The sequence below is a fragment of the Chiloscyllium plagiosum genome, unplaced genomic scaffold, assembly GCF_037043375.1.
Source record: "Chiloscyllium plagiosum isolate Xiang-an unplaced genomic scaffold, Cpla_swu_hap1 HiC_scaffold_20, whole genome shotgun sequence".
In the NCBI taxonomy this organism is placed as follows: domain Eukaryota; kingdom Metazoa; phylum Chordata; class Chondrichthyes; order Orectolobiformes; family Hemiscylliidae; genus Chiloscyllium; species Chiloscyllium plagiosum.
This window is the reverse complement of record NW_028270158.1, coordinates 28,154,668-28,179,068: the sequence shown is the minus strand read 5'-3', so window position 1 is coordinate 28,179,068 and position 24,401 is coordinate 28,154,668. Positions and strand designations below refer to the sequence as shown.

Sequence of the window (24,401 nt, the reverse complement as noted above, 5' to 3'; positions counted from 1 at the left end):
TCTTCGCTGTCCACTACACCTCCAATTTTGGTGTCATCTGCAAACTTACTAATTGTACCTCTTATGCTCACATCCAAATTATTTATGTAAATGACAAAGTAGAGGACCCAGCACCGATCCTTGTGGCACTCCACTGGTCACAGGCCTCCAGTCTGAAAAACAACCCTCCACCACCACCCTCTGTCTTCTACCTTTGAGCCAGTTCTGTGTCCAAATAGCTAGTTCTCCCTGTATTCCACAAGATCTAACCTTGCTGATCAGTCTCCCATAGGGAACCTTTTTCTAGAATGAATTACTCCCCACCTTTTCGCCTTTATTTTCTTCCCATTATTACAGTGCTATTACTGTCTTATATCAAGACGACAAGAAAAATATTTCTTCAGATTTTCTGCCATGTTCTTATTTCTCATTAAGAGAAAGAGTCACAGCATACAAACAGTTCATTCAGCCTATCCTGTCTAAGCTGACCAACAAATACCAAACCTAATCTAATGCACAGTTGCTAAACTTCAGGCACTGCAGACATGACAAAAACTGAATGGGCTCGTGAACTGCAGCGAGGAGGAGAAGGGGGGGGGGGGGGGGGGGGGGGGGGGGAAGGAGAAGAGGAGGAAGAGAAGAGGGGGGGGGGGGGAGGAGGAGAAGGGGGGGGGGGAGGAGGAGAAGGGGGGGGGGAGGAGGAGGAGAAGGGGGGGGAGGAGGAGGAGAAGGGGGGGGAGGAGGAGGAGAAGGGGGGGGAGGAGGAGGAGAAGGGGGGGGAGGAGGAGAAGGGGGGGAGGAGGAGAAGGGGGGGGAGGAGGAGAGGGGGGGGGAGGAGGAGAAGGGGGGGGAGGAGGAGAAGGGGGGGGAGGAGGAGAAGGGGGGGGAGGAGGAGAAGGGGGGGGAGGAGGAGAAGGGGGGGGAGGAGGAGAAGGGGGGGGGAGGAGGAGAAGGGGGGGGAGGAGGAGAAGGGGGGGGAGGAGGAGAAGGGGGGGAGGAGGAGGAGGAGGAGGAGGAGAAGGGGGAGGAGGAGGAGAAGGGGGAGGAGGAGGAGAAGGGGGAGGAGGAGGAGAAGGGGGAGGAGGAGGAGAAGGGGGAGGAGGAGGAGAAGGGGGAGGAGGAGGAGAAGGGGGGGGGAGGAGGAGAAGGGGGGGGAGGAGGAGAAGGGGGGGAGGAGGAGAAGGGGGGGAGGAGGAGGAGGAGGAGGAGGAGGGGGAGGAGGAGGAGAAGGGGGAGGAGGAGGAGAAGGGGGAGGAGGAGGAGAAGGGGGAGGAGGAGGAGAAGGGGGAGGAGGAGGAGAAGGGGGAGGAGGAGGAGAAGGGGGGGGAGGAGGAGAAGGGGGGGAGGAGGAGAAGGGGGGGAGGAGGAGAAGGGGGGGAGGAGGAGAAGGGGGGGAGGAGGAGGAGGAGGGGGAGGAGGAGGAGGAGAAGGGGGAGGAGGAGGAGAAGGGGGAGGAGGAGGAGAAGGGGGAGGAGGAGGAGAAGGGGGAGGAGGAGGAGAAGGGGGAGGAGGAGGAGAAGGGGGAGGAGGAGGAGAAGGGGGAGGAGGAGGAGAAGGGGGAGGAGGAGGAGAAGGGGGAGGAGGAGGAGAAGGGGGAGGAGGAGAAGGGGGAAGAGGAGGAGAAGGGGGAAGGAGGAGGAGGAGGAGAAGGGGGAAGGAGGAGAAGGGGGAAGGAGGAGGAGGAGGAGGAGGAGGAGAAGGGGGAAGGAGGAGGAGGAGGAGGAGAAGGGGGAAGGAGGAGGAGGAGGAGGAGGAGAAGGGGGAAGGAGGAGGAGGAGGAGGAGGAGAAGGGGAAGAGGAGGAGAAGGGGGAAGGAGGAGGAGGAGGAGAAGGGGGAAGGAGGAGGAGGAGGAGGAGAAGGGGGAAGGAGGAGGAGGAGGAGGAGGAGGAGGAGAAGGGGGAAGGAGGAGGAGGAGGAGGAGGAGGAGAAGGGGGAAGGAGGAGGAGGAGGAGGAGGAGAAGGGGGAAGGAGGAGGAGGAGGAGGAGAAGGGGGAAGGAGGAGGAGGAGGAGGAGAAGGGGGAAGGAGGAGGAGGAGGAGAAGGGGGAAGGAGGAGGAGGAGGAGAAGGGGGAAGGAGGAGGAGGAGGAGAAGGGGGAAGGAGGAGGAGGAGGAGAAGGGGGAAGGAGGAGGAGGAGGAGAAGGGGGAAGGAGGAGGAGGAGGAGAAGGGGGAAGGAGGAGGAGGAGGAGAAGGGGGAAGGAGGAGGAGGAGAAGGGGGAAGGAGGAGGAGAAGGGGGAGGAAGAGATTTAGCACAAATCAGCACTATGAATTGAATCGAATCACTCAGTACAGACACAGTGGGCCCAAAGACCCGTTGCTGCACTGTACTGTTCTATGTTCAATGTATACCAATCTCATTTACCTGCACTTGGTCCATAGCCTACTATATCCTGGCATTTTAAGTGCTCATCCAGATGCTTTTCAAAAAACGTGGAGAACCTGCTGCCAAATCCCTTTGAAGTAACATGCTCCATATTTCTAAAACCTTTTGGGTAGAAAATTTCTCTCCAATCCCCTTGAAACCACTTGCTCATCTTTCTAAAACAAAACCTCTGCCCTCTGGTCTTAGATACATCTGCCATTGTTGAAGAAAAAGAGAAAAAAAATGACTCCTGATCGTCACAGTCCATGTGTCTCAATTTTGGACAATTCAAATAAGATCCCTTCTCAGCCCCCTCTGCTCAAAGGAAAAAACCCCAGCCTATTCAGTCTCTGCTCATGACTGAGACTTGGCACCCTCTCATACAATTACATCTTTCTGGTTGCTACACTAATCAGAACAGCACACAGCTTTCCATTCACAGCCTAACCAATGTTTTATAAAAGTTTAACAAGAGTGGCTTGATACTATATTCTACAAGGAGAAAGCGAGGACTGCAGATGCTGGAGATCAGAGCCGAAAATGTGTTGCTGGAAAAGCGCAGGTCAGGCAGCATCCAAGGAGGAGAATCGATGTTTCAGGCATGAGCCCTTCTTCAGGATTCCTGAAGAAGGGCTCATGCCTGAAACATCGATTCTCCTCCTTGGATGCTGCCTGACCTGCTGCGCTTTTCCAGCAACACATTTGACTAAATTCTACAACCCAGCCAACAAAGGCAAAAATCCCACAAACCTCCTTCACTACAGTCTAATTGTGCAGACATTTTTCAGGATTACGGACTTGTACACCAAGGTCTTTGTTCCTCAGCACTGCCTAAAGACCTATCATTCATTGTGCATCTCCTTCCTTTATTATACCTCCCAAAAGGCATCACCTCGCACTTGGAGATTAAATTCCATTTGCCACTGCTCTGTCCAGTTTACCAGCTCATCAATATCAGAATGAAGCCAGAGACCATTTTCTTCACTATTAATATCAGCAACAGTTTTCATGTCAACTACCAGTTCATCCTCCAAAGGGACCAACTTTTATTCTGGCTGCTCTCTCCCTCCCTCAACAGGAACGCTGCCTGGTTTTACAGTGCTTGCTAAGTTACATTTATCTCCATTTTGCCTTTATTAATTCTTGAAATTTTTTTGGCCAGTTTTTAAAGTTTTACCAATCTTGGCAACATTGTTTTTTTTTAAACTTTCAAATCAAATTCCTTAGTTTATCCTTTTCAGTTTCTCTTCTCGAAGATTATTTATTTCAGCTATGAAGCAGCCCTTCAGGTGTTGGGCAATACTATCAACCTATCTTTTAACAAATTTCTCAAGTCCACTTTAGACAGTCTTGCCTAAATAGTTCAGTGATTGCCATTTATTTAGGAATAATACACTAGCTTCCTGTTCAAGTTTGTCACTGTCAAACTGAAAGTGAAATTGCCATTTTCTAACCATTCAACCCTGGAGGACGCTTTGAGGTTAATCCTGTCTATCACAGAAGCAGATCTAAAATATTATTCCCTAGTTGAATATACAATATTGTCTCAAACTATTCAAAATTAATCAACTATTGAAAGAATGTAATGGAGAGGAATATCAAAATAAATTAGTTGCAGAGATGCAGGATTAAAGTTTGAAAAATGATACCAAAAAAGGAGGCAGTTAAGTCATCAAGCTTAAATTTTCCAAAAATACTCTGAAATGAAGGAGCAGAAAAGATTGCAATAAAATCATAAGTTTGTTTTACTCTAGTTGTGGATAACCTCAGTTCATCAGGCAGGGAAAAATTAGTGAACATTTACTCATTTGCCCAAGCATCCCGAATGTGTCGGACTGGTTTCTGAAAGAATCACAAAAGGATATGAAGTCAGACAGGCAAGAAAGAGCATAGTGAAAGTTACTTGGAATTAGAGGGAAAGAAACTTTATAGTTATGAAACAATATTTTAAACATGTGTATTTATCACCAACAGATGAGAGGCCAGAGTCAGGATCACAAAAACAGAGTTCAGAATTTTTCTTAGTAAAGGATCACTCGAATATGAAATGCTACACTACAAATGGCTATCAAGACATAAATACGCCAACCAAAATTATTTTCAAAGAACATAAAAGAATACAGGATAAAGTTAATGTTTCAGGTGGCAAAAAACAGAGCTTCCAGCAAGCAAGGAAGAAATTACCAGTTATAATACAGACAATACTTTAATTAAGTGGTTGTTTTAAGGGATCATGTATTTCAACATTCACGGTTTGGCTGTACAGATATGTTGAAGATTGCTAAAACAAAATCTTGAACATTGTGATTCAATTCTGATATTCAACCCAGTCTTTTTGTCATTGCTGTGATTTTCTATATCTTTCATTTTCATTGACCCATTTATGAAACAGCTTCTGAGTGAGTCAGTAGAAGCAAAAGGGTATATGGTCAAGCTGCAAGCTTGAACTATTGTCTACAGGTGCTTTTTATTCTTTCAGATATACCACTTTTTTTTTTTAAGATATACCTCAGATACAGAGTCTGAGGAGCAAGAGAGTTGACATCTCAGGCATAAACCCATCAGGAAGGGCTTATGCCCGAAATGTCTATTCTCCTGCTCCTCGGATGCTGCCTGTGCTTTTCCAGCCCTACACTTTTTGACTCTGATCTCCAGCATCTGCAGTCCTCACTTTCTCCTATAACTCAGTGTCATCCTGTTTCCTGAACACATTCTCAAGAGACAGTGATAAATTCACCTTTAGCATTGTTAATTGTTTTCAATTAGTTGTTCAAAAAAAAACAATGTCAAGCTACATATTAAAAGAAACTTACAAATATAGCAATATTGTTTGTTTCAAGTAGGAATTGATCTAGTTAAAGCTAACAGTTCATAGCAGTAACTGCTATAAAATTACCACTTCTAATAAAGCAGTCTTTAACAAAAACAGGAACGGCACTTGAGAATCTCACCTAAGTTGTGGCGCTTGGACTTTGCGTGCTCGTGAATGTGTTTCTTGGTGAAACAACCAAAAAAGACACAATAAAGGCAGGAATGAAGTCGATTGAGGTGAGCGCCACACATGTGGCAAATGCAGGATTTTGCCTGAAAGAAAAGAAACAAACACATGTCAGAATAATCAAAGACAGACCACTGGACTATTTCAGGCAAGCAACCTACAAATTTCAAAGCCCAAGTAAAACTGCAATGACTACCAATTTTTTTTTTTACATTATTCAGCAAATAGGTTGGAGTACTCCATTAACATTGCTGCTTTTGAATATGACTTTTAATGTGTATAAGTTAGAAAAAATACAGGACTATAAACTACACAAATACAGATTCAGGCTCAAAAACCAGGAGCTGAATTGTTCTGGTGGAAAAAGCTGGAAAAACAAAAGACATGAAAGAGAAATTTTGGTTCCCAGTTGAACAATGACATCAAAAAAGGTATTGGAAAATGTTAAGATAAATTGGTACATTTTAAAAGAGGGGCTGGCCTCAGGGAAATTGATATCAGAATTACATCCAGTGCCAGTACCGGCATAGTTAAGAACTGGATGAGATTTCAGCTTGAAGCTTCATGAGATGGTGCAAAATGGAGGAAAGAATATGCAATTGTGGAGCACCCAAGCAGAAATAATACACTCAAAAGACTAGGTAAATAGGACAGGATACAGGGGAGGGAGAGAAAAAAAAAGTCAGATGTGAAGAGGAAGCACTTTTCTTGCAAATTGAGTGAAGTGATACATTAGAAATCAAAGGCCTAAAAAGGAGAAACAATTCAACCAAAGATTGATATTCAGGGTATATAGTCAAAAGGACAGATGGAAGAAACACTCCTCTCTGCCCACATCATAGCTTGCACCAAGTTCCTTCCACCCATCTCTGAACTTTCTGACCTATATTGTCTTCTGGTGCAGTAACCCCTCTAAGTTACCAGTTCCCTCCAAAAGCCTGCCTTTCCTTTTCTAAAGCTTCCTTTGACCCATAACCCCGAATAATCTCTGCACGTCTCCAATTCTATCTCTTGTAAATACCAGATTTAAGTCACACCCCAAATGTTTCAGTTGCTAAAGAGTAAATGTTCTTCAATCCCCTCACTGCCTCTATTTGTTATGGCATTCCTTAAAGCTTAATTATTTAAACAAGATTTTGGTCATTTATTCCAATGTTTTAGTAATAATTCTGCAAAGCTGAGTTGATTATATAAATGGAAGGTTTTAAACTGACAGTAAATCATCATGGAGGGAAGGCCTAGCCACACCAAAAGAGGAAAAACCATTTGAGTTAAAGAACAGAAAAAAGACGACACCGGGAACAATACTGTATTGAAATCATGATTATAAAAGAACTAAATGCATGCAGATAAAGGAGGCCTTCAAGAAAATGACAACACTGGGGAGATCATAACTCAGCGAGTAGAGTAAAGTGAAAAAAGTGAATACAAACATTTTCTTTGAAACTCTGATCCAAAAGTCCAATAAAGGAAGCTTGGATATGCATTTAAAGCAAAAAAAAAGTGCCTGCAATATCAATAATTGCCTTCAAGATAACTTGGAAAAAGGAATTGCAACAACATGCATAAACTGTCACGTTCTTGGTTAGGAAGAAATCACCACAAGACCTGGCAACTCATGACCTGAGAGCAATATCAAGGAGGAGAGAGATATATAAACAAAACTGTGGCTAGGCACAAATGAGAGGTACAAGAAAGTAAGCTTCAGAGACAGCAAGCAAATCAACATTGATGCATGAGCTTTTCAAGACACTACGTACACATCTTAGAAAAGTCTAAAACCAGAAAGTGGTGTAATTAACTCATTAAAGAGCCGGGTGCTGACAGAAGTGTTACGATTTAAAACCAGTTGAAAACTAAATCTAGAGAACTACACCATCAGGACTGTCGCGATCAGCGGAAGAATAAAAGAATGCTTTGTTGATAAATCATACCTGAAAAATCATCCACTAAAGATCAGCACATTGCAGAACCTTGCATAGCCGGGGAATATATATTTCAAGTTCTCTATTGGATCAATTATTTAAACTTACTTTTTTTAAACTTAAAAGTATAACTTGCCTGTTAATTGGTTTAATTTGTACAGATTGATTTCTGTTAAAGTGAAATCTTGTTTATAAATTTCCTGGTTTGGGAATCACTCAATAAATGTGGTTATTTTGATTTAGTTTCCCTACAGAGACTAACAACTCCAAGCCATTTTCAACTCCTCATTGCTTAGCTTTAAACTATGAGCCAAAAACAGAGTTGCAGTATAGAATTAACCATTATTAAACCACATTCAGTAACAGACTAGAAGAGGGTAAGATAGAAATTACAAACCAATCTAAAGGAAGCCACTTTCACGATGTAAAAGTAGGTTAAAGTTGGAGGAACTGATGCAAAAAGTCAATGGTTACAGAGCAAATTTAGAACCTCTGTACCAATGAGGTAGGGGAAGAAAAAATACATTTCAGGCAATGCAACAATGGTTTAACATTTTACAGCATTAAACTAAAGAAAATTTTACAATGCTTTGAGAAAAAACTCAAACCGTAAGAAATAACCAGAGCTTTATTTCACAAAAGTACATCAAGATCATGTCTCATGCTTAGATACTACTATAACTGAGGCTGCGAAGAACTTAAAATGGCAGAAAAAAAAAACTAGGAAGTGAAAGGAACACTAGAGATGAGCAATTGAGATATGTTTCAGAGGATTGAGTCAGTCAGTTATCACCAACATGGCCAGCATTTGCTGCCCGCCCTGAATTGCTCTTGAACTAAGTGGCCTTCCACACTATTTAAAAGTCAGCCACATGGTTGTGGTTCTGTAATTACATGTGGGCCCAAATTGATAAGGATTGCAGCTTTCCTTCCCTAAAAACACAAAAGTTGGACAGAAAGCAAACCAAGGTTTCAAATCGAGAACTTTCAGAGCTCTGAAGAGTCATCTAGACTGGAAACATTAGCTTGCTTTCTCTCCACAGCAGTTCATGAAGCACCAATGATCTCAGCATTTTGTTTTCAATACAAATCCCAACATCTGCAGTAATGTGCTCCTTCCTAGCAAACAAGATGGGTTTTACAACCAGAATTGATAATGGTGATAAGGGTGACCATGTCAACGATTACTCACTCAATGACTAGCTTTCAATTCCCAATTCAAAATTTAATTTGAATTTCACCAGCCATGATAGGATTTGAACAAGATGTTCCCAGAGAGTCATCCTTGACCTCTGAATTACCAACATTAACACTACATACAATAGGAAACTACAGGGGAAAGCAGAAGTTCTGAAGAAATTTTACAGAAGGGCAAATACCAGCTCAGATGACCAATTGTGAAAATTAACATAGGATGCAATGGTGATACACTAGTGAAAAAACCCACAAGAGCTATATTGATTTTAGACAGGAAAAATTAACAGATGCTTGCAACACCTGGGAAAAAAGGTCAAAAAGTTTCTTTGCATTTTCAATACAGATTTTAATTCTGGTACAGCATAATTGCTACTTGATTAATCAAATTCATTTATAGTGCCTACATTGATTTTCCTGAAGTACTAGACAAGGTCCTTCACGATCAGGTCTAGAAGATAAAGTCACATATAATCCACAGTGAGTTAAGAAGTTGGATACAAAACTAGCTTAGTCATATATTACAGAGGGTAGCTGTGGATATCTATTTTTCTGACTAGAAGTCAATGACCAGCAGAACTAGTGCTGGGACTTTGTTTGTAATGTGAGGTCAAACGCAAGAGCAAAGTATACAGTAAAAGATAGGACTCTAGAGCATTGATATACAGAGGAATCTTGAGTACAAGTCCATAGCTCCCTGAAAGTGGCAACATACAGGGATAAGGTGGTAAAAAAAGGGCAAATAGAATGCTTGCCTTCATCAGTAAGGGGATGGAGTATAAAAGTTGACAAGTCATGTTGTAGCTATATAAAAAAAACTTTAGTTAGACCACATTTGAAGTATTGTGCACCACTCTGGTTACCACACCATAAAGGACCTGGTGGGTGAAAGAAAGATTTACCAGGATGTTACATGGATCAGAGTGTATTAGCTACTAGGAGAGGTGAGACAAATTGGATTGTTTTTAAGGAGAAAGTGAGGACTGCAGATGCTGGAGACCATTCCTGAAGAAGGGCTTATGCCCGGAATGTCAATTCTCCTGCTCCTTGGATGCTGCCTGACCTGCTGCGCTTTTCCAGCAACACATTTTCAGCTTGGATTGTTTTTACTAGAGTATTGGAGGTTAAGGGGTGATCTGATGGAAGTACAGTAGGTTCTGCTATAACTTTTGTTTCTTCAACAGATTGAAGAATTAAAAAATTTACATGTAGAATACAAAACTGTATTGGCTATAATGTGATCTCGTAATGGGGCCAGAATCGCAAGAACAGAAGCATCACATGATACCAGAACAGACTATAGAAAATGAGTCATGAATAAGCTGAATCGTTGGAGCAAAAACGTAATCAAGATACATGGAAGGTGGAGGAAACAAAAGACTTGGGAATAAACAAAGTTTGGTCAGATAAAATTACATACTTGCAGTGGAAGCCATTCAGAATGTTCATGGAACTGATTTTTGCATTAGGATTTGTCTTGTAAGAAGTGGGGGGGAAAAAAAAAAGTGTTGTTTTTGAAGATATAGAAAAAGCATGCAGAAAAAGGGGTCCAGCAGGAAATCTATTAACTCTGCAGGTACTTAGGGAAGTGTATCTTTACTTTTAGTGAATAATTATGGTTATTAAATACTAATTCTAGAGTATAATTAATATAAGCAAGTTAACTTTTAAAATCAAGTTTTCAGCAAAAAACTGAGATAACCAAAATGTTAAGGCCCCTAATGCTGTACAAGAATGATACAAGATTGATGAAATGTACAGAGAATGGAATGTACCCAGTATTGATACAAAATGCATCTTGATGAACGATCGACAAAATAATGAGAATGTCAGCACTAACAGGGAGGAAGGTTGCCAACATGGGGAAGGGGAACTAACAAGGGTGGAGCGAAGGTGGGTAGTTGTATAGCTAGTAAGAGAGATTGGATAATTAGGAGTCTGGAGAGGTGACCTCACTCAGCTCAAAAATATAATTGTAAACTAACCCAAGTCTAATGCGCTCAATTGCTTTGTGCAGTTGCAGCCCGTACTTGCAAGTCTGTAATAAATTGTCTTGTTTCCAGATTTGTTGGTCTCGTCTAAAATTTTATTGAGTTTGTTTCTTACAATCTAAATATGGAAGGAAAATTGGGCCTACTATTATTAGAGTTAATAGGAATGAGAGAAAGCAAGATTTGAGGCGGCTTCAAATGGATGATGCAGAGAAATCTAAATTTAGAGGACTGAGTTTCAAAGTAAGGAATTTCCTATGTCAGGCAGATTAGTAAGAATTTCTGATCAGAGGGTCATTCAGTCTTCAGAATTTTCTTCATTGAGCAGTGGAGGCTAGATCATTGAATGTTCGAAATAGAGTTAAGACAGATTTTGATTGACAAGGGCAATCAAGGTTATGAGAGAAGGTGCAGGGAGGAAGGTTACGTTAAGCCACAAATCAGATCAACCACAATCTTGGAGTCAGAGCAGGCTTACAGGGTCAAATGGCCTATTCCAATTTTAATCTTATGTTCTTACTCCTTAAAAAATTATATTTATTGTATGGAAGACAGAGGAGTAGAGTGCAGAGATTGACATGAGAGAGCAGCTAATTATAACTAATACTGAGACATGGATTAACAAAAAGAGAAAAATAATAGCTCAATTGTCCTGGTTGCAGGATTTTCACATGAGATAAGAGTGGGTATTAAAAAAGAATGGATAGAGTTCATGTCGGAGAGAGAATTTATCTTAAAAAGAAAACTCGAAACAACTTTCAACTATTTGAACCTAAAAGTCTCCATTTAAGAAAGAAAGAGTGTTACTCAAGGAATTGGAGCAACTACTATTTCCCTAATTAATCTACAGCCTACTCAATGTTAAGGCCCCTAATGGTGTGGATAAAGTAAAGGCAAAAATCTTCACACAAATAGGTGTTGCAGAAAACAGCAGTACACAAGTCTAATACTGAAATTAAGTAGGAGAACGTTTTTAAAAAAAAAAAATCAGGATCAATTGGTTGTATTGCTAAAAAATGCATTTTGTCAAAAACTTTTGTCTGGCTTTCATCAGAACAATTCACAATCAAGTAAACATTTGTACAGTACAAGTAGCAAGTGCTAATTGCTTGGAAAATTGATTGGTATAGGCACTGCCATGGAGAATGCACCAGTTATTGATAACTGAATTAACTAACAGACTTTTACATTGTAAACCAGGCAAGTTTGAATGATTGCTCAACAGCAACATCTAAACTAACAAATCACAGGATGGCTGTTATTTCCTACGCGTGCATCCCTCACTGCAAGCCAGAGTGACAATCCTAAATTGGTTGCCAGAGTAACTGAAAAATCTGGAGGCATCTAATTTACACTTGCTAATCAGAGTTGATGTTGGACACTGGACACTCTCATACATATTGCCTTGCCGTTGCAAAACCCAAATGGATATTATGGTACAATCCTCCAACCTTTGAAGTACATCTCTACGACTCTATGACTAAGTATAGAAATAATTGAACTTGCATCACACTAGGACTGAAATAAGTATACAGATTACTCACTCTTGTGGCAGGCAGAATTAAGCCTGTATCGATGCAATAAAACAGGCAAGCCATTCTCTAATTCATTTGTAAGGGCAAGGCCTTGACCAAATTCAACCACTTTTGGTTAAAATTCAAATCAAGCTTGGAAGTTATCTATCAAATCATCACTAACTGATGCATTCTCCATGACATTGCCTCTACCAGAGTCCACTTGCCAACAAATTGTGAATCTGCTCTCCTTCACTGTATGTAAAGCAAATTGCTCTACAAATAATAGAAAATCAAACCAGGTTTAAATAAAGTCAGAGTAACAAAGAAGCAGCCAATTAGGGAATGAAACAACTAGTATGTACAGGCAGAAGGAAGAATTAGATGTAACAGTAAAAAAAGTGTATAAAGAGCTTTGAATGTTAATGAGCCCCCAGAATTGTTGAAAATGCATTCCAAGCCAAATAAAACAAGGGTGGGGGTGGAGTGGTGCTATAAAGAGAACCCTGATGCCAAAACTAAAATGCTTAGATTCACTCACCACTACAGTAACTGGAATAAAAACTTATTAAAACTTGATTAAAAAAGGTCAGTCTCGGTAATGTTTACCATGACAACTACCAATGAAGCTACCAAACAGGACTACTTGCACATGTAATAAACTGAGATAAGCAGTGCCATAAGCAAAAGGTCAGGTCAAAAGCTCAGCAGTTCTGCCACATCCAGTTGTGAATCTTGTGCAAGTAAACAACTGGAGTAGACAGCTACACAAATAGCCCTATCCTCAATGGAGGGCACAACATACAAGTGCAAAGGCAAGGCTGAAGCATCTGCAACAATCTTCAGCTGAAAGTGCCAAGTGGATTGGGGACCTTTGTTTCATTGAAAAAAGGTCCCCAACACAGGTGCCAGTCTTCAGTCAGTCCAATTCACTCTACAAAACATCAATAAATAGTTGAAGGCACTGGCTACGGACCCAAAAAACAAACACAAGAAACAGAATTGGTGTACTCCAGACCTTGTTACATCCCTCACTTAACAGTTCTGGTAAAGCCATAGCACTGACATCTACCAGATTGTAAGGGAAACTATCCAGGTATGTCCTATACACAAAAAGCAGGACAAATATGACCTGGCCTCTTTTCACCAGTCTATTCTTGATCATCACTAATGTGACAGAAAGGGTCACCAATGCTATCAGACTACACCTGGACAGCTAAAGACTACTCATCAACATCTAGTTTGGAGTTCCAGGGGGGCCACACTGCTCCCATTAAAGACTTGGTTCAGATTTGGGGAATGAAAATAAAGCTGAATTCCAGAAGTTAGGGGAGTGTAACAGCCCTTAAACACCAAGATGGCATTTGACCAAGTACAGAAATCGAGAAGCCGAAGCAAAACTGGTGTCAGTGTCAGGTGGGGTGTGCGGCTGGTTGAAGTCACACTTGGCACAAAGGTAGATGAGCATGGTTTTTTGGATGTCACTCATCTGAGTTGTCAATAGTTGCTATTTTTGAAATCAAGCTGTTGAGATGTGGGACCTGAACACTCATATCATGGCTCAGGAGATGGGAAAATGACCAACCCACTGCAACAGTCCAGCTCCTCAGCATAGTGTTCAGGGCCCAATCACCTTCAGCTGTTTCAATGACCTTCCTGCCATAAGGTTAGGGATGAGACTGCAATTATTGACATATTCAATGACAACTCTGACACTGAAGAGATCCATGTCCAAATGCAACCAAACTTAAAATATTCGAGCCTGGGCTGACAAGGGGCAAGTGAGAATCCAACTACTACACCTTGACATTCAATGGCACTACCACTACGAAATTCCTACTATCTACATACCGAGGATTACAATCGACCAGAAACTCTACTGGACTCACCATATAAATACTCCAGCTGCAACAACAGGCCAGAGTCAAGGAATCCTGACTCCCAAAAGCCTGTCCACCATCTACAAGGCACAAGTCAATCATGTGGTGGAAATGTCTCCACTTGCCTGGCTGAGTACAGCTCCAACACAAGCAGCTAGATGCCATTCAATACAAAGCTTGATTGACACATCCACAAAACATTCATTCCCTCCATGACGGAGGCTCAGCAGCTGCATATACCTTCAACAACATACACTGCAGACGTTTAAAAAGATGCTTAGACAGCATCTTCTAAAACCATGGCCATTTCCATCTAGCAGGACAAAGCAGCAGTTACATTGAAACATAACCACCTGCAATTTCCCCTCCAAAGCCACACCATCCTGACTTGGAAATATATCACCCATCCTTCAGTGTCAGTGGGTCAAACTCCTGGAATTTCTTCCCAAACAGCTTGGTGGGTCAACCTCGAGCACATGGATTGCAGGGATTCAAAGCATCAGCTCACTACCACTTTCTCAAGGGCAATAAATACCAGCACAACTAGCAATGTTCAAGTTACCTAAATAAACCCACTTCGGCGCCACTGTTCAAATCCACTGTTGACAGTCCAAAGCTCAGAAGAGAAGAGTAATTAAAGATGTCTTCGCACAGCATATGCAATTAAAATGTGAATTGTTGCAAGTGGTATCATTCAATCTTCATTACAAAGATAGTTCCATTATAGGTGTGCGATCACATTTGCAGAAAGCATGCCAGACCAGTCCACAGTTCCTTACTGTCTCTGCTTCAATAATTGTTATCTTATAAATTCCAACTTAAATTCTAAACATAGCCAACCATTCTAATAGCAAACCAAGTACATATTATTTTTCCCATTTCAAATCACAATATTATGAATATGTATTAAGTTCTCACTGTTTCAACAAGCAGCCCCATTTTAAGTCTTTAACAATTCCTTAACAATGCCGAGAATCAATGTGCTCTTTCCATGGATCCAAATTAATTTTCCTCTTGCAACTGAAGGCAATGCCCTTCAAAACTAAAGAATGTCCCATATTTATCTACTTAAATTGCTTTCCATTCTCTAGCATCATACAATGGGTACTTTTAAACTACTTTCTAGATTATGGACCATTATATACTCAAATCAAGCCTAAATAATCTTGCAGTTTTGTCAAAGTCTCCATGATGCACACATTCCATATTTCCTCTCCCAAATGGTCATTAAAGTCCATTAGTACTACTGAAAAAAACCAGCAAGATCAGCACAGTGGCTCAGTGGTTAGCACTGCTGCCTCAGTGCCAGGAGCCAAGGTTCAATTCCAGTCTTGGATGACTGTGTGAAGTTTGCACATCCTCAGTGTCTGCGTAGGTTTCCTCCGGATGCTCCAATCTCCTCCAACAATCCAAAGATGTGCATGTCAGGTGAACTGCCCATGTTAAATTGCCTATAGTGTTAGGTGCATTAATCAGAGGGAAATGGGTCTGGGTGGGTTACACTTCAGAGGGTCAGTGTGGACTTGTTGGGCCAAAGGGCCTGTTTCTAAACTATAGGGAATCTAATCTAAAAATCCTGCAGACATACAGTTGCTCAGGTGAATATTAATATCCTACAAGATGGTTTTGAACATTGCACTGAGACAAACCCACACGTAATCCCTGGTCTTACTTGTGAATAGCAAGCTTAATTATTGGTAGTCCAGTGAAATTACTCAAGAACCACACCCATGACTTTCAACCTAGTTTCACATTAAGCTTCTAAAAAACTTTTCCAGGTTCTTATGACAGTTGGTCTTCATATTCACATTTCTAGGATCTTGACAAAATTCATATACATTGGCAGGTGACATTGACAAATACCCATCAGGCATCTTAGATCTTCAAAAAAAGCTTACTGTCAAAACCCCCAAATTCCATGCATGCTCTAAATCAACCAATTGAATCTATGCTCCAAGAGAAAAATCAGGTCGTCAACAGATTTATTTGGATACTTTGGAAAATATGCAACAATAATTCATTTTTTGTGGCACTTGGTGATGTTAACATGTTGTCAAGGTCTTTGGAAAAGTAAGTCTCAGAATATTCTATCTTGTCTGGATAAATCCAGTTTCCTCTGGTAAGATGTCAGGGTTAAGAAAATCTGCTGTGGCTGGAGGGAACTCCGGGTGAAGGAAGAGCATCCAAATATAATGGACCACATGGGCACCAAATTTTTTTTTTTTCCTCGTTCTGCTCAGGGGGTTGAATGGCTAGAGATTAAATTTAAAAGCAGAACCTCAAAAAAAAAGGTCAGTCAATCTCTGGATATTTACCCAAGCCACAAGTAAATTAGCTAGGAGAAAGTGAGGACTGCAGATGCTGGAGATCAGAGCTTAATAATGTGTTGCTGGAAAAGCACAGCAGGTCAGGCAGCATCAAAGGAACAGGAGAATCGACGTTTCAGGCATAAGCCCTTCTTCAGGAATCATGCTTATGCCTGAAACATCGATTCTCCTGTTCTTTTGATGCTGCCTGACCTGCTGCGCTTTTCCAGCAACACATTTTTAAGCACAAGTAAATTAGCATTGGCTAAACAAGATTAGTGAGATGAAAGATGAATTGCATAGGCACAAGTCATGGCCAAAGTGGAAATTGTACCACTGGGGACTGGCTTTGCTGATCCTGAAATGTTTCAATGCTGTGACAAGTAATTTGATCATGGAAGTAGAAAGGCTCAAGACTAAATAATTGGGGATGGGCTAACGCAAGGAGGAGATGCGGTGAATTGAAGGGAAACAACACTAATAGAGCAGACTAGTAATTTTGGGAATGATAAACTAGAGTGGCAAGAAAAAAAAACATTGACACACCAGGAGATAAAGCAGCATCTGTAACAAAATTAATGTATCAGCACACAGAAATACATAAAACAAACTGTTACAGGGTGACTATGCCTCAATATTTAAGGTCATCTTGATTTTTTAAAAGCATAGGGCAAAGTTGGCTCTGTTAATGAGGATAACACTAGTATAGGAAGGAAGAGGTGAACTTAGCTCAAAAGGGCAATTTGTAGAACCAGTCTGGGTAAGAACACCAGGAGAGGCAAAAAGGTCATTTGTGCAGTAGCTACCTTATACATCATATACAGGGATAAGCAACTGGGTATAAGAAAGAGGTACTGCAATAATCATGCATGAAATTAGATTTACTGTCACATGTACCAAGATAGTGAAAGTATTATTTTGCATGTAGAGCAGATAAGCCAAACTTTAATCTGTATGTTAATTACATGAAACAGATCAGCAAAATTAGCTTAAATAGTTAGTTGCTAGAGTATAGACAGACAATTTCTTAGATCCAAACCAAGGGACAGACTATGCAAAACCAGGCAACAAGTATGGAACAGAACAAATCAAAAGGAAGGAGTTTCAAAGTAATAACAATTTTAACATGATAGAGGATCATGCTGTTTGAAAGGGAGAAACATGAACCTTAGATCATAGTTTACTCGAATACAAGTAATTGAAGAGAATGAAGGTAGAGCTACCTAAAGCGAACAGGGCAACAAAAGTTAAAAAAGGTAGGATCATCGGGATGCAATTTAAACCTTTTCATGATATGCAGCGCTCAACTCAGGTGAGAAATTAAGTTTTGAGAAGGATGCATCGTCTGTGGCTGAGTAGTTAGGGGTTACATATTACTTAAGATAATTATTCAAAATTATAAAAATTTGCAATAGCTCTGAAGAATGGCAATTGGTTTACTTATTTTTAAAATCTATGACAAATCAGAAAGAGAGAAAAGCGAGAGAGAAAGCTTTCACTCTCACTTATGTAAAAACAGAAACCAAGTTGCTACACTTATTTAATAAAGAAACAAAAGTTGACTTAACATAGCATTGATCCTCTAGAGAGGATCTGTGGAACTGAATGAAAACAACAAGGAAATGACAGAAGCTTCGAACTATTACGTGCCTGTCTTTACTAAGATTTAGAACACTTTCCAAAAAAACTCAAAAAAAAACCAAGAGATGAAAGGGAGGTAGCAACTTAAGCTAATCACCTCGGGGGGGAAAAAATTACGAGCAAAAATAAAGGCTGAATAATCCCTCCCCCCCCCGAAAATCACCCTTCACTAGAAAGACATCCTGTTATTTGAACAGTTAAAAAAATTGCAGCCTGTATTGTTCACCCCAAAAGCCATTCAGATATTCAGAAGCTAACTAGATAGTTGAGGGGATAATGGCATTTGGCATCCATAACTGGTCAACGCCACAAACCAGAGACCTGCTACCAGCCAAAACTCTCCACTTACTCAACCTAGTCATTTTGGAAGTAGTACACATGAATAGTATATATTTTTTTTAAAAACGAGAGATTTTGGAACAAAGGGATCTAGGGTCCTGGTGTGGTGTAAAATTCCAAGCAGTGGAATGTGGTGAAACGGTTAAAAATTATGTCCCAATACATGTGTGAATCTAACCGGAATGGAGGTGTTGCTTAGTCCCGTGTGAATCTTCTTATCTGTATGTAACCAGAATGGAATGTGTTTTTTAGCCTTGCTCTGCTGTTCACATGAATGTTTATATCTGGAAAAGAATAAAAAGCTGGAAAAGTCTCCAGTTCGGGGAGTCTGCTCCGGGGTTACGTTTAACCGCCGAGCGTGGGTTGTTGGCAACCGCTCTACAAGAACTGACGGCTCCCAGTTTTTGTAACATGTAGAGTGAGCATAAACCAGACCCGTTGTGCGACACTGCGGGGAATAAAATGCCCATATTCTAGCAGTCTCGCCTCTTGGTCGTTTGTTCTGTGTCAGACTACTCTCCTACGAACCTGACCTTGAGAATTTTTTAAAACATTTGGCGTAGTCGAGCAGGGTCAATCGCAATTGAGGAGAGATTTTGATACAGAACAATGTTTTGGAAAACGACTAAGAAACCAGAAGAACAAACTGTGGAGGTCCCGACCGTCCCGGGATGGCATGGATGTGGGCATGTACGTGGCAGTTTGTTTGAGAAAGGATCCCAGTCCTGCCGAAGAACCCCTTGCCTGGGGTACAGCGGAGGATGTGGGCATGTCCAAAAGGCTGAAGCGGAGTTAACAGAATTGAATGGGATTGAACTGAACTGAACTGAGTGGAACTGAAGTGAATCAAATTGAACGGAACAAAATGGAACTGAGCTAAATTGAATTGAAATGGACGGAACTGAATTGAACACAATTGAATTGAACTGAACAGACCTGAACTGAGCTGAATTGAACTACACTGAATTGACTGAACTGAAATTAACTGAAACGAATTGCATAATGTAACACATGTATTGGGCCAAGCAGTGGAATGTGGTGTAAAATTCCAAGCAGTGGAATGTGGTGAAACGGTTAAAAATTATGTCCCAATACATGTGTGAATCTAACCGGAATGGAGGTGTTGCTTAGTCCCGTGTGAATCTTCTTATCTGTATGTAACCAGAATGGAATGTGTTTTTTAGCCTTGCTCTGCTGTTCACATGAATGTTTATATCTGGAAAAGAATAAAAAGCTGGAAAAGTCTCCAGTTCGGGGAGTCTGCTCCGGGGTTACGTTTAACCGCCGAGCGTGGGTTGTTGGCAACCGCTCTACAAGAACTGACGGCTCCCAGTTTTTGTAACATGTAGAGTGAGCATAAACCAGACCCGTTGTGCGACACTGCGGGGAATAAAATGCCCATATTCTAGCAGTCTCGCCTCTTGGTCGTTTGTTCTGTGTCAGACTACTCTCCTACGAACCTGACCTTGAGAATTTTTTAAAACACCTGGTATACAAAAATCATGAAAAGGTTAATGCGCAGATATAGCAACTAATTAGGAAGGCATAGCAAATGTTGCTGTTGAGAATATAGTAAGCATAGGATATTTTATTCTAGTTGTACAGTGCAATCAGTGGCACATTTCAGTCTTATTTGAAGGGAAGTTACATTGCTTTAGAAGCACTTCAAGGATGGGACTTATTTCTGGGATGAAGGGCTTACCTCTTGAAGGAAGTTCGAGCAAGTTAAGCCTTTGATTATACATAAAGTTGAGAAGAAAGATCACTTACTGAGACATACAATGTTTTGGCAAGACAATAAAAAGGTGGATATCAGAGGTTTTCATTTGTGTGGAGACACAAAAACCTGGGACACACTTAAAAATGAAGTCTCTCCTTTTAAAACAGAAAAGGTTTGAGGGTTGCCAAGATGGAGTTTCTTCCCCGGAAAATAGTGGAGGCTGTGACATGAAATTTCAAAGTCAGGTTACATGTAATGTTAAATCAAAAGGAATCAGAGGTTGAGGTGCAGATAGAAAAGTAGAGAGTATAACCAGATCAGTCATGCTCTGGTTGAACAGCAAAGTAGCCTTCAAAAAGGTTCAAATAACCTGCTCCGATGTTTTATCTGTCCTTTCCATGTAACCCTGCAACTTTAAAATGTGATTGACCATCTACTTAGAAGCTTGGTGAGCATTTTTAAATAATGCTCACCTTTAATCTATTTGTTTGGACATATGACAGCTCAGGGACAGGTGGAACTTAAACTTAGCCCACAAGCCCAAAAAAGGTAGGAACAGTGCCACTGTACCACAAGACCCATTCTCAAAGTTGTAGGAGATACTTGGACAGATGTGGAAAGGAAAATGTTAATGATTGCTTTCTAAAAACAATACAGGTTGCAGAACTATAGGGAGAAGTTGAATAACCTAGGGCTGTTTTCCCTGGAGCAGAGACTAAGGGGTGACTTTATCGAAGTTTATAAAATTGTGAGGGGCATAGATAGGATAAATAGACAGAGTCTCTTCCCTGGGGTTGGGGAGTCCAGAATTACAGGGCATAGGTTTAGGGTGAGAGGGGAAAAGATATAAAAGAAAGCTAAGGGGCAATTTTTTTCCTGACAGAGGGTGGTGCATGTATGGAATGAGCTGCCAGAGGAAGTGGTGGAGGCTTGTACAATTGCAACATTTAAAAAGACATCTGGATGGGTATATGAATAGGAAGGGTTGGGAGGGATATGGGCTGAGCGCTGGCAGGAGGGACTAGATTGGGATATCTGATCGACATGGACGAGTTGGACTAAAGGGACTCTTTCCATGCTGTACATCTACGGCTCTGATTCTAAAATGGACTAAAATTGCTCAATCAAATCATAAAGCTGAGGCAGTTAACTGAAATACTTAGATTCCAGGGAGTAGAAACAGTCAAGTAGTGTGCACCCCAACACAGGACTGCACCAAATTCACAACTGAGTAAAGTTCAAAGCAAGTTTGACTTCTGTGGTAGACCCCTTCTAAAGTCAAAAGGTTGTGGATTCAGAGCTGCAGCACAGTAAAATGCACCACCGAAAAGGTACGGCATAGTCCTTCAAACAGTGAACTCAGCCAACTATTCTTGGTGATTTTTCTTTGAACTTTATGTACAAAATTCTGGTTCCAAAAAGATAAATCAGAACCTCAGTCTACCCACGAACACTCCAGTACTTTTAGAGAATACATATTATATATTTGTCTGAATGGTTTAGAATGGAGTTAAGACAAAAAGGAAGTGTGGGAAGTGGGCCCTTCCAATTTTGCATGGATGAAATATCAGCAAACCCAAAAAACACAATAGATACATTGACAAATCACAAACTGTGCTCCTGCATTTTACATTTGCTCTCCACTGTAAAAAGCATACGTTCTTGGTCAGTGCAGGAGGGGCCTAAATCCCTCCAAAAAAGTTAAATATAAATTAAAATGGAAACAAAAAAGGTGATAAGGTGTTCAGCAGGGCTGTCATCCAGGGAAAGAAAAACAAAAAAGCGTCCAATGAGGAGACTGGAAACCAAACTGGACTTGACCTTAAAACATTCCCAGTACTTTGCAATTTGGAATGGTGGCAGCCTGTTAAATTTAACACAGTAGCAAAATAGAAGAGTTCTGGGAACTCCCCTATTGTTCTCTCATCCATTTGCAGCTTTAAGTTAGAAGCTGCAAGGATAACAATTTAAATTTTAGATGGTACACACTAAAGTGTGACAGTTCTCAAAACATTAGGCCCTTTCAAATACTTTGATTACAAGCAATTTCTACCTAGTTAACCAGTGCGACTAATTTCACACCAGAAAATATGATACATTGCTTGCTGCCAAATTTAACCTTCAATCCCCAGAAGGCAGCAAGATGCTAACCAATCATCGCTACCTCAGATTGTGATTTCAACTCCCCAAAAAAGTGAACTTTTCCGACCACAATACACAACACCCCATTACCTACTTTCTTAAAGAAATTCTCTCCTCACCACCCTACCTTAAATCTTTCCCTCTGTTCTGCAGGGAGGTGCAGCAACCCTTCCCTCCTTTGGATATTTCACCAGATTAGAGTTACAGTGGAACAGAACTGGAGCTGATATGTTCCTGGTTTTTCTGCAATAGGTCCAGGAAACAATTTTTGAAATTGCTTGGAGAATATTGAAGAAAAACAAAACAGTTTCTGAAGCAGCTTTTAGCAGGAAGAAAATCTTAGTTCAAAATCTTAAAATGCTTAAAAAATAACTATTTGCTGCCAGATGACATTTCATCCAGTCAAGTCAGGTTTCCTATTAATGTTTTTTTCAAATCCTGTTTGGGTCTGCAGCTCAGTTTTTCCAGTTTCTACAGTATAGAAAGTAAAACTACAACTACCGATGTGGAAGTTGTGGTAGGCCAGAAGTTTATGCCAGGCTCTTATGTATATCGAGCTAGCAGAGTGTCATTCTGTTCCCTGCAATGCACCAGGCACTGCAGTTGCTTAGAAAACAACCACCAACACTGCAGCAGTACAGAGTCATTGAATCATCTACCATTCCAAATACCCATTTACCCATCAATACTGCAGCGTTATGATCAGCTCTATTTGATGAGTATTGATTGCAAATCTAATGGACTATTTACAAGAGACAGAAGCAAGCTTGTGCATGTTGCCTTCTGCTGACTACTCAAAAACAAATAGAGCATTTCATTTGCTGCTTTGTTGTTCTGCTAAAATGTCTGGCTCACAATTCACTACACAAAAACAAACATCTTTGCAATATATAACAGGTACAATATTAAATTACAACATCCTAAAACTCAGATTTATCCCATGAGCAAGTGAGTAAGTATTGTACGTCACGAAGATCAGAGCAGTTACTGAACCAGTCATTTTCCATAAATACAGCACCACAACTGGCTTCAACATGCAACAGAAAATAGAAATTTGCAGCATGGGAGACAGAGATAATTAAATCCATCGCGTCTATACTGATAGAAAGTGAACTATCCAGTCTATTCCCACAATTCAGCTCATGATCTGTAGTCCTACAGATTACAGTACCTCAAAAATGTAGATTTTGTTTTTAAACAGCAAAGGGAATATTATTGCCTCCACCACTTTTGTTACTTTCCAGAGCCACATCATTCGCTGGGTGAGAATTGCTCAACTCTACTGCAATCCTGAAATGCTACTTCAATATTTCTACCCCCAGATATCAACTTTTCTGTTAAATGAAATTGCATTGATTGAAAAGACTTATCAAATGCTCAATCTTATACAAGTCAAATGAACTTACCTCACTTAAATTTATATTCCTAGGGCTTCACATTCTTTAATCAACTATTTAACTCCCCCTGTTTCTAGTGTTCACACACGTCAACAGCAAGTGTCAAAGTGAAATATGTTCAAAATTTGATCTTAAAACTGATTTAGAAATTTATTGATTACATCAAACTTGGAGCATAGCTAATTGTCAAAGACGGGGGGGGGGCGCGAGTGAGGGGGGGGCGGCGCGAGTGAGGATTTGCTAGGTGAAATGTTGGAGCAAAAACATGGAGGAAAGAACTGATTTCGTAGAAGTTGAAGATCAAGTGTTATCAAGTGATAAAATAAATTGAATAGATCAAAGAATGTTGAGCACTAACTGGCAACTAACCTTGACACCTTCCAAGTGTCAGAATAAGTTTGGAGAAGCTAACCACCTCCCCTTGACAGTCAGAGATATACAGCACAGGAACAGAACTTTGGTCCAACTGATCTGTGTCAACCACATGCCCTACTTAAGTCTAATCCCATTTGCCAGCATTTGGTCCATATCCCCATAAACCCTTTTATTCATATGCTCATCTAGTTGCCTTTTAAAATGTTCTAACTGTACCAACCTCCAATACTTCCTCTGGCAGCTCATTCCATACATATCCCACCCTCTGCATGAAACCCTTGCCCCTTAGGTCCCTTTTATATCTTTCCTCCTCTCACTTTAAACCTTTGCCCTCTTGCTCTGGACTTGCCACCCCTGAGGAAAAGACTTGGCTATTCACCCTAACCCACACCCCTCATGATTTTAGGGTCATTCCTCAGTCTCTGACACCAACGAAAACAGCTATAAAGGATAGACTGGGGCTAAGTGTGCAAGTCCTAAGATTTGCCTTTCCAAAATGCAGCATTCACATTTATCCAAATCAAATGCCATTTGTCACTCCTCAGCCCACTGGCCTACCCAATCAAGATCCCATCATACTGAGGTAAAAAGTTCTTCATTAACCACTACACCTCCAATTTTCATGTAATCTGCAAA

At 40.9% G+C, this 24,401-nt stretch overlaps 1 protein-coding gene across 6 annotated transcripts in view; it reads right to left on the bottom strand.

Moving 5' to 3' along the window:
- Positions 1-24,401, bottom strand: part of usp22 (ubiquitin specific peptidase 22) — a 130,916-nt gene that overhangs the window by 64,059 nt on the left and 42,456 nt on the right. For all 6 annotated transcript variants that reach the window (XM_087997740.1, XM_087997742.1, XM_043711780.2 and 3 more), the window contains one exon: positions 5,295-5,427. In XM_087997740.1, the coding sequence (XP_087853866.1) occupies positions 5,295-5,427 (133 nt within the window). The remainder of the gene's footprint in view (positions 1-5,294; positions 5,428-24,401) is intronic.